At 38.0% G+C, this 17,912-nt stretch overlaps 1 protein-coding gene across 10 annotated transcripts in view; it reads right to left on the bottom strand.

The window, feature by feature from the left end:
* Nucleotides 1-350: 350 nt before the first annotated feature.
* Nucleotides 351-17,912, bottom strand: part of LOC131149681 (uncharacterized) — a 31,746-nt gene continuing 14,184 nt past the window's right edge. For 2 of the 10 annotated variants that reach the window (XM_058100340.1, XM_058100339.1), the window contains exons 3-7: nucleotides 12,982-13,321; nucleotides 12,483-12,842; nucleotides 12,294-12,404; nucleotides 849-1,021; nucleotides 351-772 (exon numbers count right to left, since the gene is read on the bottom strand). In XM_058100340.1, coding sequence (XP_057956323.1) covers nucleotides 569-772; nucleotides 849-1,021; nucleotides 12,294-12,404; nucleotides 12,483-12,842; nucleotides 12,982-13,321 — 1,188 coding nt within the window. In that variant the 3' untranslated portion in view covers nucleotides 351-568. The remainder of the gene's footprint in view (nucleotides 773-848; nucleotides 1,022-12,293; nucleotides 12,405-12,482; nucleotides 12,843-12,981; nucleotides 13,322-17,912) is intronic. The other 8 variants (XM_058100342.1, XM_058100341.1, XM_058100344.1 and 5 more) reach the window with 4 other exon arrangements.

Genomic DNA, 17,912 nt, shown 5'->3' with positions numbered 1-17,912 from the left:
GATCTATAATACTAGATTTGATGGTATGAATTTCTGAACTTAATTTCCTGAATTATACAAAGATCCGATGAACTCAGGTACAAGTTCATATTATATTTTCTCCAAACCCAAAACTAGAACCGGGAGCTCCCAGAGACAGCACAAGGATCATTCAGGAATTCCTGATTTCCCTGTATTCTATCCAACAGTAGGCTAAAACAAACACCAGAAGGAAAAAGTAAATAAATAAACAAGATCATAAGCAATGAAGAGGACGAGGTCACACCGACACATACTCCAGGACCAAATGCTGGTTCAAAAACAGAGGTATTAACTATGGGGAGGGGGGTGAAGAAAAGAAAAGAAAGGCATTCCATGAAAAGGACTGCAGTAGGATTAACAGTAAATGGATTTGCATCATATTTGTAAATTCAGTGGATTTATGGATAGAAGGATATCATGTACACCCCCACAGATATGGTGGCTCACAATTTCCTAAATTATTTACTAGCATCATTAACATGTGGGAGACTATGGAAGTAGGCAGTTAGGCTAAATGTTTATTTACACAGGCTCGTAAACATAACTTCTAGAGAAGCTCCCACTCAGATTCAAAGAAATCATGTGCCTCGAGTTTGTGCCTGTCTGAAACCATGGTAAGATGTGGCATCATACTGTCAGCACTCTGTTGTTTAGATGCCGTATCAATTTCCCTATACTGTACTGCAAGCTGCTCATACTCCTGCTTCCTGTCTGACTTCGACTTTGTTGAAAAAGTGTCCCGAATCTTTTTCTGGGAAAGAATTCTCAATTATTGAGTCAACATGCACGTGTGCACACACGAACAGAGAGAGAGAGAGAGAGAGTACCTTGTATGACCTGCGTTTGCTTTCCCTTTGAGAAACCAAACAAGATTTGTCAGCATAAACCATAACACAGCTTTCCTCGAGTTTTACCTTATCAAGAAGTTCAACAGGGTCGACTCCAGGCATAATAACTCCATAACTCTCAGTAGATTCAGCACCCAGGTTCTCCAATTTTTCTTCAAAATTTGACCAAAAAAAATATTTTTAAAAAAAATAACAATATATCAAAAAAAAGTGGAGCAAGTGTATGCTTGTGCACTGAGAGAGAGAATTCATAACAGAGGACCTAGGATTTAAGAGAAATAATTAGATGCGTTCAAACTTTCTGCCAATGGAAACCATGCCTCAACTCTTCGTCTCATATTTCAAACTCCCTCTGCTGTTTATACCAAATGCCCAAAGACAACTGGAGGTACATCTGCAGACACACTTTACTTCTCTCTATTTCTCTAAATAATTTCTCTTTTTTCACTTTTTGCTTTAACAAAAATTCCCAATCCAACTCATCAATTTATTCACAAACACAAACTACGACCTCGAACCCTTTAGGCTGACTGATTCTGACTTGGTCTAGTATCTCTTTAACACAGCCATTGCAACAACACAACATCAAGCTGCAGTCACCTCTACAAGTTCTCTATTCCAGATTTTCTGGCATTTTGCGATACAGCTGAACCACTAGAAAACTAAAACAAAAACAAGTGAGGTTCTACTGTCAGGCCATGCCCTACTTTAAGTAATTGGGCTTAATTTTCTATTTCAATTTTCCCCCAAACTCGGACTACACGAATTCAGCTTATGTGACTACAAACCCCAAATCTAACCAACAGAAACCTTTGCCTGTTTGCCAGTCATAGCTGCAAATCATGTACTTGACCTTACGCAACAGAAGTACACAAACAAAATAAAAGACAAAATGCCTGTCATCGAACAGAGGAAGCAAATACAGATCTGGAAATTTGTTCAGCGAAATTACTGTATTGTTAACATTTAAATCATTTTTTTGGGGGCGAACACAACCTAGGAATATAGATGTGCAGACAAGACAACATGAAAAAAAGTACAAAAAATAAACAGAGGAATTTATGAGTTTTGGTCATATGCATACATTATCGCAGCTCCTGCAAAAATATCCACCATATTGTGAACAAAAACAACCTTAAGGTTTCAAACTTTTACCCCTCGGCTAAGAATATAAATAGCCCCCATTCGAAAAACCTCAAAATATCCTCAGATTCAAAAATACAACACCACAGGGCCTTCTCACCATCAAAAAAAGGTTTTACTTATGCAGGGCTCAAAGCCCAAGTAGATTACTTCTATAAATATGAGCAATAATTCAACAATCTCTACCATTGGCAAATATTGAACCCTTGGGGACTTTTTAAACTTGTACCCGCACCTAAAGTATTAGATTGTTGATTTAGCAAATTGCATAAGCAAGTTCAAACAATGCAAGAACTTCTCCTTATATCTCAAAAGCAATCAACTTCTGTATCATGCAAAAACTAACTGCAACGTATTTGTCCTAACATGAATGTAGATCAATGGCACAAAAAGTCTAAATCCCTAAACCGCCACAGCTCCGCCGAATATTTATTAAATATGCTCCATCTTGCTTTGCTTTCCAAAAGGAAGGAAAAAATGGAAAGCTTGATATGATCAATTCAGCTATTTAAATTAAGAATGGAACTGTTTTTGCATATGAATGGAAACTGATGTCTATCAATTTAAGTTTAAACTTTAAAGTCTGGAATATTTATTGTCTGGATTAGTTTCACACACAGACATACATACACATACGTATATACACACACCACCAGTTAACCCACCTGTTCGGTATGCAGACCCATTCAAACCATGCCTGACTGTGGACAAACGCTGAAAATAAATCTAAAATAATTTGCCAATGGAGTAGAAACTGACTTAACATTACGCATGCTAAACCTCTCCTAAGACCTTTTCCATGTATGTCCTTTGAGATGCCCAAAGATTTCCAAATTTTCTGCCTCCATAAATATTTCCAACTCAAATTTCTGGGTCGACAAAATATTAAGTGACTAACACTAGTTTTCTCTATTGGGTCATCAAACATAGCTCTAAATTGAACACACTGGTCATACTCACAACATGTATATCTAATGCTCATCATGTGCAAATCAAAGCGCTTGTGCCATGGCCTTGAGTATCATTTCAAGCTATACAATGATTTGCTTCAACTTGGCATGGTTCTTCTTGAGCTCCTTGTAAGTTGCGGTGAATGAATATTGTTTTAAATGCTCAACTCTAGCACAAACTTAGTTGTCGAAGCCAATAACACTTGAATGGAGATATGTCGCGCAATTGGGAAGAATGAACTCTTCTTGCACCCATCAACTTTTTTCCTGCAGCCCACAGCCTTCCTTTTCTTATGAAGCTCCGCTTGTTCCAAGTCTAATTTTTATGCAAAGACTCCACCTCTTCCACCATAGCTCCCGTCTATCTATTTTTCTTTGGACTTGAAACTTACTGCTAGTCTCCAAGGCCAAAGACATCATACTCAGGAGGCGTATTTTCTTGTAGTACTATAATCATCATTGTCAATGGTTTTTCAGTCATTTAGTATTATTATTTTGTTAGTTTCATGTTAATAAGTGAGACTTAGTAAGGGTATTATGGTCATTAGAATGTACTTGATATATATTATAAATAGAGGAATGAACCTATCGCACTGTTAAGTCTTCGGTTTTACTCCACATCTCAACATGACATCAGAGCAAGATCCAACCTAAACCCAACTACCACCACCAAACCAAACCCTAAACCTAACCATCCTATGCAAATCAATCAGTATAGGAGGATCAACCACACTCCTATAGCTTAGAAACAAGTCCAAAAATTTCCGGAAACAGTCGCTGGAAAATTCCCTGGCCTTCGCGGCCCTTCTCAAAACCTTCAAAACCCTTCCATATTTTACAAAACCAACCACATAATTAACAACAGAACCCTCCAATCTATAGAGCTGAAAAACCTACCGCAGGAAACCTCTTCACGCACCCCCACGTGCTGGCCAACAGCCAGTTCTGCCAACCCCATGCATCGGCGCATGACACACTTTCCAGCTATCTCTTTCAGCATTTTGTCTGCAAAATGTCTTGATTACTTCCATAGACCATAATATCAAGCTATTGGGCACATTTTTTGCTAAAAAATCTAACCTTTTTCAACCATGCACTCGTGGCAATCCTGTGTGATTGTTCAAAATTAGTAAAGTCCATGGGTGAGTCTCTCGAAGTAGTGGCAGCATTCAACATTGATTTTGTGGAGCTATGACAATGTTATATTAGGTTGCAGGTGCCTCATTTGTGGTTGTTTTCATGGTTGACCTTGTTCATGGTTGTTCCGATTAGTCCGATTGTTCCTCTTGTTTGACATTGGTTTAATTTGTGTGTTGGGATGGAGTCTATGAATCCCAAAAATGTTTCCTTCATCACTGCCACAAATAACAACCGAAAATTTAAAAAGAAAGAACATTGTTTCGTGGTCTAAGACAACTAGACTCTATTTAACAGGTTTAGGAAAATCTGATCACGTATTCCAATTTGGACCCTCTTATGAGAAAAGAAAAGAAGAGTGGACTCAGGAAGTATTTTGATTGTTTCCCTTTTGAGGAACTCTACGAAACCCAAAATTGGACATATATTCAAGCATCTGAATGCATGCAAGGAGATTTGAGATAATGTCAAGCTATTTTGTTCCAATAACATTACACGTCTGTACTTTTAGTTACAACAGGGGGATAAGAGTGTTACTAAGGTATTTTGCAAAGATGAAGCTTATTCATAAGGAGCTCAACATCATGCAACCAATGACAAGATGCAAAAGCAAAGGGAGCAAATGACAGTTTTTCGGGTTCTAGCAGGTTTGCAACCCAAGTTTGAAGCAGTCCCAGTCTTGAATATTTGGTAGTGCAAAGTTGCCATCATTTGCCAATGTTTATTCTCTCATCTTTCATGCTTCCTTGAGTACACATTCAAGCAACTTCAGAATTTATTGAGGTGGTTTGAGTGGCCATAGTGGACAAGATGAACAAGGTAGAGGCACTCCTCGCAAGTGCGCTCATTGTTGACAAGAAGACCATACTATTCCACAATAAACCTTTTTGTGTTGCCAATGCAACCACCACAGACTCCACACATTAAGGCCCAAGTAGGAAGCAACGTACTATATCTATGTTAAAGGAAGAGTTTACCAAATTCTAGCAATATCGGGTGTCCCAACAAGCTTCTTTACCCATTGCATCCCTCGCCTAGACAGCCCTACAGCTTTCATGTCATCCAATACTTCTCATCCTAGCCCTGCGTTTATAGATTCCACAGCCACTGATTCTATCACAGGTATATCTAATTTCTTCTCTACTCTCTAGTACCATAAAAACCTACTTCATGTTATCCTTGTTGACAAATCCACCATTGCCGTTAAGGGAATTGGGACCATAAATCTGTTTCTCCTCCTTTAATTTGTATATTCCCAAGTTTCCTTTCAATCTTATGTCAATTAGCAAGATTACCAAATCCTTGAATTGTTCAATAATATTCCTCCTTGAATTTGTGATCATTCAAGATTTGAAGATGAGGAAGACTATTGGGCAGAGGATGTGAAGTTGGTAGACTTTATCACTTTGAGCTTTTATCTCCTTCTACCGCCTAAACTCCTAATGCCACACCTCTCCAAAGCCATTGTCACCTTGGTTATCCTTTATGGGAAAAGTTGAAACTATTAGTTCCTAATTTGAGTCCTATGCCTAATCTTGATTATGAAGTCTTGTTGGTTGGGAAAGCATCATCATGTCCCTTTTGCTTCCCAAATGGGCAGCAAGCCCTTTCATGTTAGTCCATTCTGATGTTTGGGATCCTAGTCCAATTGTGTCCAAGAATGACTTGGTTGTATTTAATAAAAGATCATTCTGAGTTATTTTATATATTTTTTGCCTTTTGTTCTAAAATAAAGACTCAATTTGATTTGCTAGTTCAAATTCGGAATGATAATGCTAAAGAGTATTTCAGTACTCAATTCACTACTTATATGTCTCAGCTTGGTATTGTTCATCAATCATCCTATGTCCATACTCCTCAACAAAATGGGGCTGCAGAGAGGAAAAATAGACATATCCTTGAAGTTACTCACACCTTACTTTATGAAATGCATGTACCTAAAGGGCTTTGAGGTGATGTTGCTCTTACTACTTGCTATCATATTCATAGCATGCCATCCTTTGTTCTTAGTAGCAAAATTCCCTACTCCGTTCTCTTCCTAATTCACCTTTATTCTCTCTACCTCCTTGTACATTCAATTTTGTGTCCTTTGTTCATTAACTAATTCCGGGGTAGATAAGTTAGATCCTAATGCTATAAAATGTCTTTTTGGGTTACTCATGCACTCAAAAGGGATATCATCGTTATAGTCCTACTTTTCGTTGCTTTTTTGTTTTGACCGATGTTACCTTCTTTGAGTCCACCATACTACTCTCAATCCCCAAGTGCTTCTGATCAAAATGAGTCTCTTCCTATGCCTAATATTCCAGGTTCTAGTTTGTTGTCCTTACCCAGTCATCCACTTGTTTCTCAATGTAGTTTAAGTACTTCTCATCATCTAGATCATCCTAATTTTCAAGTGTACTCACAACGGTGGCTCCAATGAAGAGAGACCCCTCTAGCTTCTACTACCACGCCTTGGGTTCCCTTGTTTGATGATCATATTTCCCACAATATTGATCCTCCCATTACTATCCAAAATGGTAAACGCGTATGTACACAACATCCCATCTCCAACTTTGTTTGATATGACTTCGTGTCACCCTCTTATTATTGTTTTGTCACCACTCTATCATTTGTTGCCCTTCCTTAAATCTCTTTTTAAACATTAGACAACTTTGGATGGAGGAATGTAATGGTTGAAGAGATGAGTGCACTACGGGACAATGATACTTGGGAATTGGTCTCTTTGGCTCCTAACAAATTTATGGGTGGTAGTCACTAGGTATATACAGTGAAAGTCAACTCTAATGGTTCTATGGCTCGTCTTAAGGCACATCTTGCTGCTAAGGGATATAATCAAGTGTATGGTTTGGACTATTCAAATACTTTTTCCCATGTTGCCAAACTTACCTCAATATGTCTGTTCATCTCCTTGGCCACCACTTGTCATTGGCCTATGCATTAGTTAGATATGAAGAATACCTTTCTGCATGGTGATCTTGAGGAGGAGGTCTATATTGAGCAACCATCTAGGTTTATTGCTCAAGGAGAGTCAAGCTTAGTGTGTTCACTAAAGAAGGCATTATATGTTTTAAAACAATCTCCTAGGTCAATTCAATATTGTAGTACTCAAGTTTGCCCTTCAACGATGTGCAATGGATCACTATGTTTTTATCGTCATACTTCATGAGCTATGATGATCAAGTCAAAGCCTAAAACATTTTCTACAAACTAAGTTTCAAACCAAAGATTTGGGACCTTTAAAATACTTCTTGGGTACACAGGTATCTAGATCTCGTAGATTTAAACTGTTTTGCCATAAAGGAAGTATGTTCTTGATCATTTGGACTGTTGGGATCCAACTAGTTGATACACCTATGGATCCTAACAAGAAGTTAGTGCCAAATATGGATGATTTGTTACCCAATCGAGGACAATAACTGAGACTTGTTGGAAAAAGTTGAATTGTCTCACAGTCACTAAGCCAAATATATCTTTCACAAGTATTGAGTCAATTTCTAGATTCTCTGAAGATAAGTCATTGAAACGCAGCATTCGCATCTTGAGATATCTCAAAGGTGCACTTGGGAGAGGCCTCTGATATCAAGATCAAGAATGCAAATTGGGTCTTCAGACAAAAGATCCACAACAGGGTATTGTATCTTTGTAGGTGGTAACTTGGTCTCCTAAAAGATAAGAAACAAACTGTAGTGACTAAGTCAAGTGCTAAGTCAAAATATAAGGCCATGGCTCACACTACATGCGAGCTTCTATGGTTGAAAAACATGTTTAATAATCAAGCAGCTTTTCATATTGCCTCCACCCTAGTCTTCCATGAGCGGATAAAACACATTGAACTTGACTGTCACTTTGTTCGGGAGAAACTTGTGCAGAAGCTCATTACCACTACTTATGTGAAGTCCAATATGCAGCTTGTTGATTTGTTTACCAAAGTATAGGGGGGATGCTTGTGTTAAATTTATTTGTAACAAGCTAGAAGCACATGATATCTAGGTCCAGCTCGAGGGAGAGAATTAATGGTTGTTTTAGTCATTTAGTAATATTAGTGTGTTAGCATTATATAATATAAATAAGTTAGTAAGGGTATTATGGTCATTATAATGTACATGATATATATTATATATAAAGGAAGAGACCCATGGCTTATTAGGTTTTCTGTTTTACTCTAAATTTCAACAATCACATTGCCCTTGTTATCGCTATTCAACTTAGAGAACATTTGATTGTTGGTCTTGCAACCTATCAAACTCCACATACACCCCCTTAGTCCCAATCTGTCATCAAAAACTACAAGCCTATTTAGTTTTGGAAAACAATTTTCATTTTCTATTTTTAGTATTTCAAAGAATTTTAAAAATGCTCAATATTTTTTCCTAGCTTTTAAATTTTTGTATCAAAAATGTAGAAAATGAAAATTTTATTTAGTTACAAAAAGAAAAAAAAAAATTCATTTTTCATTTCCAGACTTCCAAATAATTACAAAATCATACCTTGTTTTCCAATTTTCCAAAAAATTATAAAAGAAACAAAAATCTAGAAAATGATAAAAAGATGTTTCCAACTCCATACAAATTTAGAAAATTGAAAAATAAGATGGTGTTTTTGTAATTATATGAAAAAATAGAAATAAAAAAAAAAAAATTTCTAAAAGTGAATAGTGCCAAAAGCTTTTTTATTTTGTAAAACTTAAAAACAAGATGGATTTTTTGTAATTATTTGGAACACTAAACATGGAAAAAAAAAATTGTTTTCCACAACTAAACAAGCTCTACATCTATACTCAATGCCACCTTCTTGTCCTCTAAATCCCATAAGCTGAACCTTTAACCACTTACTCATAGCCAATGAAAATGCTATTTCTTGGACCTAAGGCTTTAACTCATATCGAAGCTCACTAAGAATGTGAGAATATGTTGTGCAAGCAAAGATCCTCACATAAAGTAGTTAACCTCCTACTTGTCCAAACTTCTTCAAGCACCTTACCAACCAACTTCATAGAAGGTGACATATTAACAGTATTAGTCAAGTTGATATAGCTCAAAAACTCTTATGCAATCTGGCTTGTATCTCTCGATCATAAATCTAGAAACTCATCTTATGAGTACTCACACCCATTATCTCACTAAAGACACTTCATTACTTTCCCATCTGGTTCTCAACCTCTGCCTTCCACCACTAGAATTTGGAGAACACTTTCAATTTTCACTTCAAGAAGTAAAACCTTGCTAGAGCAACATGAAGCTAAAAAAACACTTCTCCCTTGCTCGTACCCTCAGCATCCCAGATTTCTGTATGAACCTATTCTAGAAACACCTCTATTATTGTTGGTGCTTTCCTTTACCATATATACTCTCCATTCTCATCGATAGACCATTTTCTTTGCCATAGACATATATGATTGATAATTTCAATCCCCTCATTGCCTTCATCCATTCTTTTAGGTTTCCTTCTTATTAGAAGCCATGCAAATTAGTTACCCACATTTTCCACGAGCTAACATTTTATTCCCTCATCCTTGTTCTCACAAAGATGCAAATCTAGCAAACCCAACACAAACTTGGTGCTCTGATACTAATTTCTATGAATATGACCTAGAATTATGCGCACACTGTAAATTGTAGGGAAAGAGAAGAAAAGATATGAACAATTTACATGGTTCATAGTGTGTGTACATCTATAGAGCTTGTGTGGAAACTCTCCACTATCTTGTCAACAAAAACTGCCTTGGAATTTCAACCCTTGACCATAGTTGTTAGATTAATATTCGAATCGTGAATCAAAATTTCAATTTTGGGAATCGAGAATCGAATTGAATTGTAAGATTTAGTAAATTTTCCAAAATAAATTCTTAATGACATGCATATAATGATCTACAAACAACAAGCAAAATAATAAAATACATTTGAATTTTGATGATAAAAAAAATCATATATCATGTGTATACTTTCTATAAACAAATGAAAAGTAAGAGGATGAGCTAGGAAATATTAATAAAATAGTGAACTTTATGCTGTTTAAGGGAAGGAATCAAGAAAAACTAATAAAAGAACTGAATTTCGGTCTTTATCAATAATTAAAAAGCATATTCTTTCTTGGATTAAAAAAATAAAAAAAAAAATTAACCTAAAAAATTGATAATAATTTACCAAAATACTAAAAAAAGAACTAACTTTTGAATCTTAACAGCACAACGAAACATGAGTACCACCTTAGCCGGTGAGTGTTCTGCCCCTTCTTCTCAATGGTAAAGCATATACTCCCTCAAGAGCAAAGAATGGTTTTGTGAAGGCAACATAAGACCCAATATTCTGTTGTCTCCTCTTTTTAAGCACAAAACTGACGTAAACAATGGACGGAAGGTAATCATGCAAAAATTAAAGCAATAAAAACAAAGAAAATTTTCTTTGGGGGTTCCAAACTCATCAAGTTTGTTAGGATACAATAGGTCCAAAATCCGTGAATTGATAGATTTTGATCAATTCAACAAATTCACAAGGTGAATCGATAGATTTGGCAATGAATCAATTGATTTTAGATTTGCTAGCAAGATTCGAATTGATTTGATGCAGAATTGATACTAATCGTATGAATTGAATCATGAATCATATGATTCTAATAACTATGCCCTCGACTACAAATACAAATGCCCCATGCAAAACCCTCAAGATAGCCTTGCATAACAATATAATAACACTACGCACTGACTCATCTTATGCCATATGCGAACATCCTCCCCCAACACACTGCTAATCCTTTCATCATAAGGTAGAGAAGGCTCAAAGCCCTTCCCTCTCCTCTTGTCCTCCACTGGAACTTGCCCACGTAAAAAATCCAAGAAGATTTCCCCTGGTCGCCTTCCATTAATTGGTCTCAAAGCCCTTGGGTCTTCTCGCTCTCCACACAATATCTTTCTCTTATAGACTTCAAGTGGATGACCACTCTAAGAATGAGCCACAACTAAATCAAAATAACCAAAAGATATTTTTTTATTAAAAAAAAAGTATTTAAAATGCTCAATACACCTAAAATTCTCGTACATAGATGTGCTCCAACTGGGGAAACCTAACACCCACAAAAATAAGAAGTGCCCATAGTAGTAAAACCAGTCTGAAACTCTCAGCAACTCCAATTTCACCTGAAAGAAACACAATCTAAATGAGAAAAATACAGATTCTAGATCCAACACTCACACTTTAGAATCTACAAGGCCAATTCTTTCACAAAACCTCATCTATAGAACCCTCTACCATCAACCTGTTTTCCTCCCCGCTCATTGTTGCAATCAAACCATTCCTACACTTTAATATCAACCATGTAGTCCATCAATCATCAATGGTGTTGTTTAAGCACCGGGTACCACTACCATATTTTGATGAATTGAACTCCTTTCAACATTCAATTTTTTACCGCCACTGCAGTCTTCCTATTTTTTGAAAAATTGAAATCCTTCACTCTATTTGCCACGTCTCTCTTTCACACATCAAACAAATTTTGAAAATTATCAAGTCTAAATTGTTGAGATGCCCTGATCATTTGAATGTCCACAGCTATCACCCTAAATGTCTTTTAATGCTATAACCTCCCACTCCCCCACCACTTTCCTTTTTTCCCTTCCTACCTTTTTCCCCTTCCTACCAGGAAAAAATAAAGTATCAGCAACCACCACACTTACTTGAGACTAGATTTGACTCTTATATTTCTAGAACATCACCCAAAACTCTTATTATTTTTACTATTTTCCTTCTCTCTGTTAGCCTTGTCATCTCAAATACCAGCTGAGAAATAACTCCTCTCCTAGTTGCCGTCAAAGAAGTGTTGTTTGAGACTAATTTTGATGCATATCCTTCAATATTAACCTCACCCAAAATCAATCTCATATTATCTCTCACTCCTAATTATAGATGCCACAACATTTATACCAATCAGCCCTGACCTATGGGGGAGGACATGAAATTTAATGCATCAATGAAAATTCTCTCCCTATAAATGAAGAAAAATTTATGTCCATTGTTCCTTGTTCGAGGTTATTTAGAAAAAAAAAACATACCAGTCAACAAACTGCATTCATTTTATTGATGGATTATTTTGCAATAATAACTAATAAGCAACATCAAAAATCTCATTTCCCCAGCCTCGTGGTAAGAATACAGGTTACTGTTGCATTATGCTTTTAATAGGCAAATAGCGGTACCTGGATAAGACATTGAGACCTCTTGAGCAGATTCACCCTCTAGTGTAAGCCTAATCACAGAGGACCCTGTCATGGATTCAAGCCCAGCATTTACAGGTTTACCTGCAAAGGCTAAAACAGAAATTAACAAAAAGAGCTATCTGAAAAGGTGAGAGTACAAATATTAAATAGGGCTCTAAGGGAAGTCACCATTAGATTCTTCCGAAGAGCAACCATTAGGGGAAAATCTCAACTCCATTCCCCTGCTCCCAACAGATTCAACCAAGAAAATCTTATCAGTAGATGGGCTATCAATTGAAGCATCAGCAACACACTCAGTCACATCAACAATCTCAGTACAATTTTTTCCTTTTTCAGGGTCATACTCTTCAGGTTCTACTGATGCTGTGGTTGAAGCAGTATCTATCTGGTCAACTGCCCCTTCATGATTTTCATAGGCCTGTTCATAGACTGCTGATGCAGTGCTCAAATCAGTTGGCAGAGTGGTAGTTACCCGTGAGACCTCGAATGGAGGTGATTTCTTCTTTCTAATAGGATTTCCTTTGGTTCCTGCATTCGAATGTTTATGCATATCTAATTCATTATGTTCAAATTCAAATATGAACATTCTACTTTAATTCCCCTGAAGATGATGAAGATCGAAAATTTACATTACAAATACCAGTGGAAGACAAAGCATTACTAATACCTTTAAAAACATTGGCAATCATGTTGGGGTTTTCAGTTGATGGCTCGACGTCTGCCATTGTAGCCTCTTCCTCGACACCTCCTTTTGGTTTTTTATAGAAGGCACTATCAGCATGCTGTTCCAAAGGCAAGTTAGACGCCACCACTTTCACAGAATCTATTGCATATGGAGGCATATCTTGCAGTTCATCTGGCTGAAACAATTTAACACTTGCACCAGCCATTTGGGCTTTCACAGGATCAACTGAACATGGAGACAAATCTTGCATTACATCCGAATAGAACTTTTTAACACTAGCACCAACCGTGTTTACCTGATTTTCCACATATTTAACTGTATCCTGCCAAAAAATATATACATAATTTTTAATTTTCCAAGAGAAAATTTTCCCCCTTCAACAAGAATATATCATCAGGGATGCAATTAAACTGAGCTCACAAATTAACCAGACATAGGATAAAAGCAATGAAGTTTTATCTGCCTATAAATAAAACATGCATCAATGACCAACCAATGAGGGCGGGCCTTGGATCAACAGTAAGGTTGCTCCTTTGTGACCAATTGGTCATGGGTTCGAGTCCAAGGAAACAGCCTCTCTACATAAAAGTAGGGGTACGGCTGCGTACACTGTGACGACCCTCCCCTTACCCTCGCGAAGCGGGAAGCCTTATGGCCCGGGGACGCCCTTTATCAATGACCAACAAGTGCCAGAGACTGGGGAGTCGATTCTGTGACAACAGGACAGGTAATCAGGATTGTTTTCTGTCAAACCATCAAAGCAGATAGTTAAGTAATCAAACTCGTATTAAGTGGGCGAAAGGCAATTACATATCACCAACTCTCTGCCAGATGTTTGCCTTGTTTATTACTCTTGCATAACAAATTCAGCTACATTCTAGAACTACTTAAACTACTTTGGCTGGCTAGCAGTTTCAGATGGCTCAATCAGATTATCGATGGATAAAGAGTTTCAGAATCCATAGGGGACCAATCTTCATGCTATTCCTGTCAAACATTTCAGATGGCTCAATCAGATTATCGATGGATAAAGAGTTTCAGAATCCATAGGGGACCAATCTTCATGCTATTCCTGTCAAACACTTAGGTTGTTCTCTTTCCATTGTTGGCACATGGGAAAAGTAATGCAGTGAAAGTTCAGAATGGGCTGGAGGTGGAAGACAGGTGGCCGCACTACAAAACAATGACGATGGCAGATAACAGATATCTGAACGTTCATGGAAAGTAAAGCTTCAGCGCTCAGTGCAACGGGGCAGCAGGGAGGAAAGCAAATTGTGTGTATGGATTGTGCACTTATGGGGAGGAGTTACGTAAGCAATCTATATTTCAACTGCCTCAGATGCCAAAAGTTCCAACAATGGAGGTTTTCCAATCAGACTTGCCAGAATATCCAGGAAGGAAGTCTGTCAAATTGGAAATAAGAAGATTAGGAGCAGGAGATTCTCAGCTAAATGGGGAATATATCTTTTTTCAAATGACACACAGGTCGAGCCGGGTGGAAATGGACCAGATATCAGGTAATTACACGGTTAAACATAATGGACTGCTCAAAACACAGGTTGAGCCGGGTGGAAATGCACCAGATATCAGGTAATTACAAGGTTTGGGCCGGATGGTTTTTTAGTGAGAGCTGCTTGGCTAGCTAATACAATGGCTCTTGGGCTGGCAAAGCATGGGTTTATAAAACAATCTCAGCTTCATTAGGGCAGGCATAAAAGCAACACAAAGGCAGCAATATGGGGGAGGTGACGACTGACGAGTCAGATATTAAGGTTCCAACAGCTTTGATGGGGCCTGGAACTTCAGAAGACAAAAGTCGACTCATCCCAGAAACTTGTGTCGAGCAGAATGAGGGCTGAGATGGGGCACAATCAGGAGGGTGCGGATGATGCTTCATCTCGTCTCTCCCAGCAGGCCACAAAATAATGCAATGTTGATCAATGGCCTCAATTATGTACTGGACATGTGGGGCAGTACTAGGCACAACTGGAGATTAAAGGTAAGTTGATGGTGGGTATGGAGGTGCAAATTCAACAAAAGGATGATAATAACTCATTGGGAAGAAGCCCTTGTACCAAATGGGGCTTGAATAAGGATTTTAAGCCAGGGTGATACTGCAGGTGAGGTGATTGAGAATAATAAGAATGTAGCAACAACACTGTCTAAGAAAATTACCAAGGGTAGAATGGATATGGATATTGTTTCAGTTGGTGATAAAAGTTTGGATTTGGTTAGAATTCAGCAGGATCGTCTTCCTCCTGAACTGTAACAGGACTTGGACAACTATGGCAAAGAGAATAACTTACTCTTGGATGAAATTCAAGAGCGAGAAGATGAGTTTCCTCCAATGCCTCCACCAATGGGTTAGCCAATCTCAAGTACTAGATGAAGGGGAGGAACCAGATGGGAGAGGGCGTGTGATGGCTGGGGGATGGAAAGGACAAACATATGGGGGCAGATGTTTTCTCTGAGTTGTACAATTCTGGGTACCATTGTTTTGATTGTACACAAAACTCTCAGGTAAAATAAGTCTTGTAGCTCAAGGAATTTTGGCTGGTACTCATTGTCCAGGTATTGTTGATCCTATCCCTTCTTCATCTTCGTTGTTAAATTCTCATGAAGTTAAAAAAGTGTCTGAATTTTCAGGGGATCAATGCATAAATCTTACTAGAGGGATTGGGGTGTAAGCTAGTGAATCATAAAGGTCAGCCTTTGCAGGTGGTCATTACTCAGGCGGGGGAGGGGGGGAGTGGGTGGATAAAGAGTTGAAAATTTTAGCATTTACTATTAACTAAGAGTTGAAAAAATTAGTGTTGACTATTAATTGTGGGGCTGCAAAGGAGAAGGGAGGTGGGAGGTAGCAAGGTCTTAGGATGAAGGTCTTGAGCCAGAATGTTAGGAGGAGGTTAAGCATCATAAGATTAAGGAGGTTATCTATATATGTTCCCCTGATATTGCCATGTTACAAGAGTCTAAGAAGCCGTGGATGGTTTCTTGTCAATGGTATCTAAGGACTCTAGGTATAAGGATTCGATCTCGCTAGCTTCCACTAGATTGTCAAGGGGTAATCCTAGTTGTTTGACAATATGCTTGTTGGTAATTTGGACTTCTTGGTTGGTTCTTTTTCTGTCTGTTTTTCTAGAAATGAAGGTAGGGGTAATTGTTGGTTCACTTCTATTTGTAAGCATAATTTCCCTGGATTAGGGGAAGGATTTTGTTCCGAGATGAATTGGATCTGTATTCCATTTACTGGTGTTCAGGAGATGACTTTAATGTCATTTTTTCACACTTCTAGTCAGAATTTGGGAGGTTCTAGAATTACTTCTAGCATTCAATGTCCTGATTCATTTATCAGAGATTGTGATTTGACACATATTTCTCTCTTTAATGCTCAATTCACTTGGTTTTCTGATATTAGTAGGTCTGTAGCTACTAGGATTGAAACCTTTCACTCCTCCTTGGTTGCCCTGATGCTTTTCCAAGACCCTCCAACTGAATTTGCCGTAACCCACTGCTGTCCAGTCAAGGATAGAACCAAATTCCACAAGTTCCTTCTCCAGTGGCAGTGGAGAAGAATGTGGCTGGCTGATTCTCCATCAGCCATACAAAGAAAACACCTCTTTGTGACTGTAAGCCTTCTTTTCTGCAGATTGTCAAGGGTTAAAATATTTCCAGAAGCAGACTCCAAACAAAAAAGGCAACCTTTGAGGGGGGCTGCTGTCATCCAAATGTGAACCCAACAGGAGGTTTTACAATTAGTTCCCATCAAAGATAACTACTTGTAGAGAGATTTAACAGTGAAAACACCATTTTTGTCCAAAGCCCATTGTGGTTTGTTGGGGATGTTTTAGTAATGGAATTTATAGAGAATTTTGTAAAAGTCAGAGAGTGCACAAAGTTCCCAATCTGCCACATTCCTAGCAAAAGGAATATTCCAGAAAATTCGCTCATTAATGATTAGGAGATGATGACTGATAGGGGCATTCTTGTCACAAAACAAGCTGTAGATAGAAGGGAAGGCAGCTCTAAGATTACTGTTCTCACACCACACATCATGCCAGGGAAAAACAAAAAACAAAAATACATTGGCCCCATTTCCCACTTGAAAGGTCACAAATTGGAAAAAAAAAAATCATCCAATCCTCTCCTAATGAATTTTCGAACTCCCACTCTATAATGTCCCCTTTTATTGTGTGTTGTCCAACCATTATGCTCAAGCCCATACTTAGAAACAATAATATCCCACCAAAAGTAGTCTTTCTCCTCCATGAACCTCCATAACCACTTCCCAAGGAGGGCTTTATTGAAAGTGAGGAGGGATTTCAACTCCAAACCTCCCAAACAAATGGATTTTTTAACCACTCCCCGTCTAACAAGGTGATATTTAAACTCCTCCCCTCAACTTCCCCAAAGAAATCTTCTCCGAATTCCTTCCAATCCCCTAGAAACTGAGGCCAGTAAGGGAAGGAGGGACATGAAATAAACTGCAATATTCGTCAAAGTGCTCCTGATATGGGTGAGTTTGTCTCCTTCCTGCTAATCTCCTTTCAAACTTCTTGATAACAGGGTCCCAGACTCCCTTGTCTTTGAATTTGGCTCCAAGGGAGAGATCGAGATAATTACTGGGAAAGGATCCCATCTAACAATCAAGAGGACAAAGAATGAAGCCCCCACCCCCCCCCCCCCCCAGGGGTGTTCTCTCCAATTGGAATAAGTTCACTTTTGCCAACGTTCACTTTCAAACCTGTGACAGCCTCAAACCCTAGAAAAATGCATCAAAGATTAAGCATAAGACGGGGGTCATCTTTGCATAATATAATAGTATCATCTACGAAAAAGTGATGAGAAACTTATGTAAGCCTTCCATTTCTACCCCTGAATATCCCTCCTTCAATAGCTTTCATCAGCATAAG

Source organism: Malania oleifera, chromosome 2, assembly GCF_029873635.1.
Source record: "Malania oleifera isolate guangnan ecotype guangnan chromosome 2, ASM2987363v1, whole genome shotgun sequence".
In the NCBI taxonomy this organism is placed as follows: Eukaryota; Viridiplantae; Streptophyta; class Magnoliopsida; order Santalales; family Ximeniaceae; genus Malania; species Malania oleifera.
The sequence above is the reverse complement of the archived record's forward strand: the minus strand, read 5'-3'. Positions and strand labels throughout refer to the sequence as shown.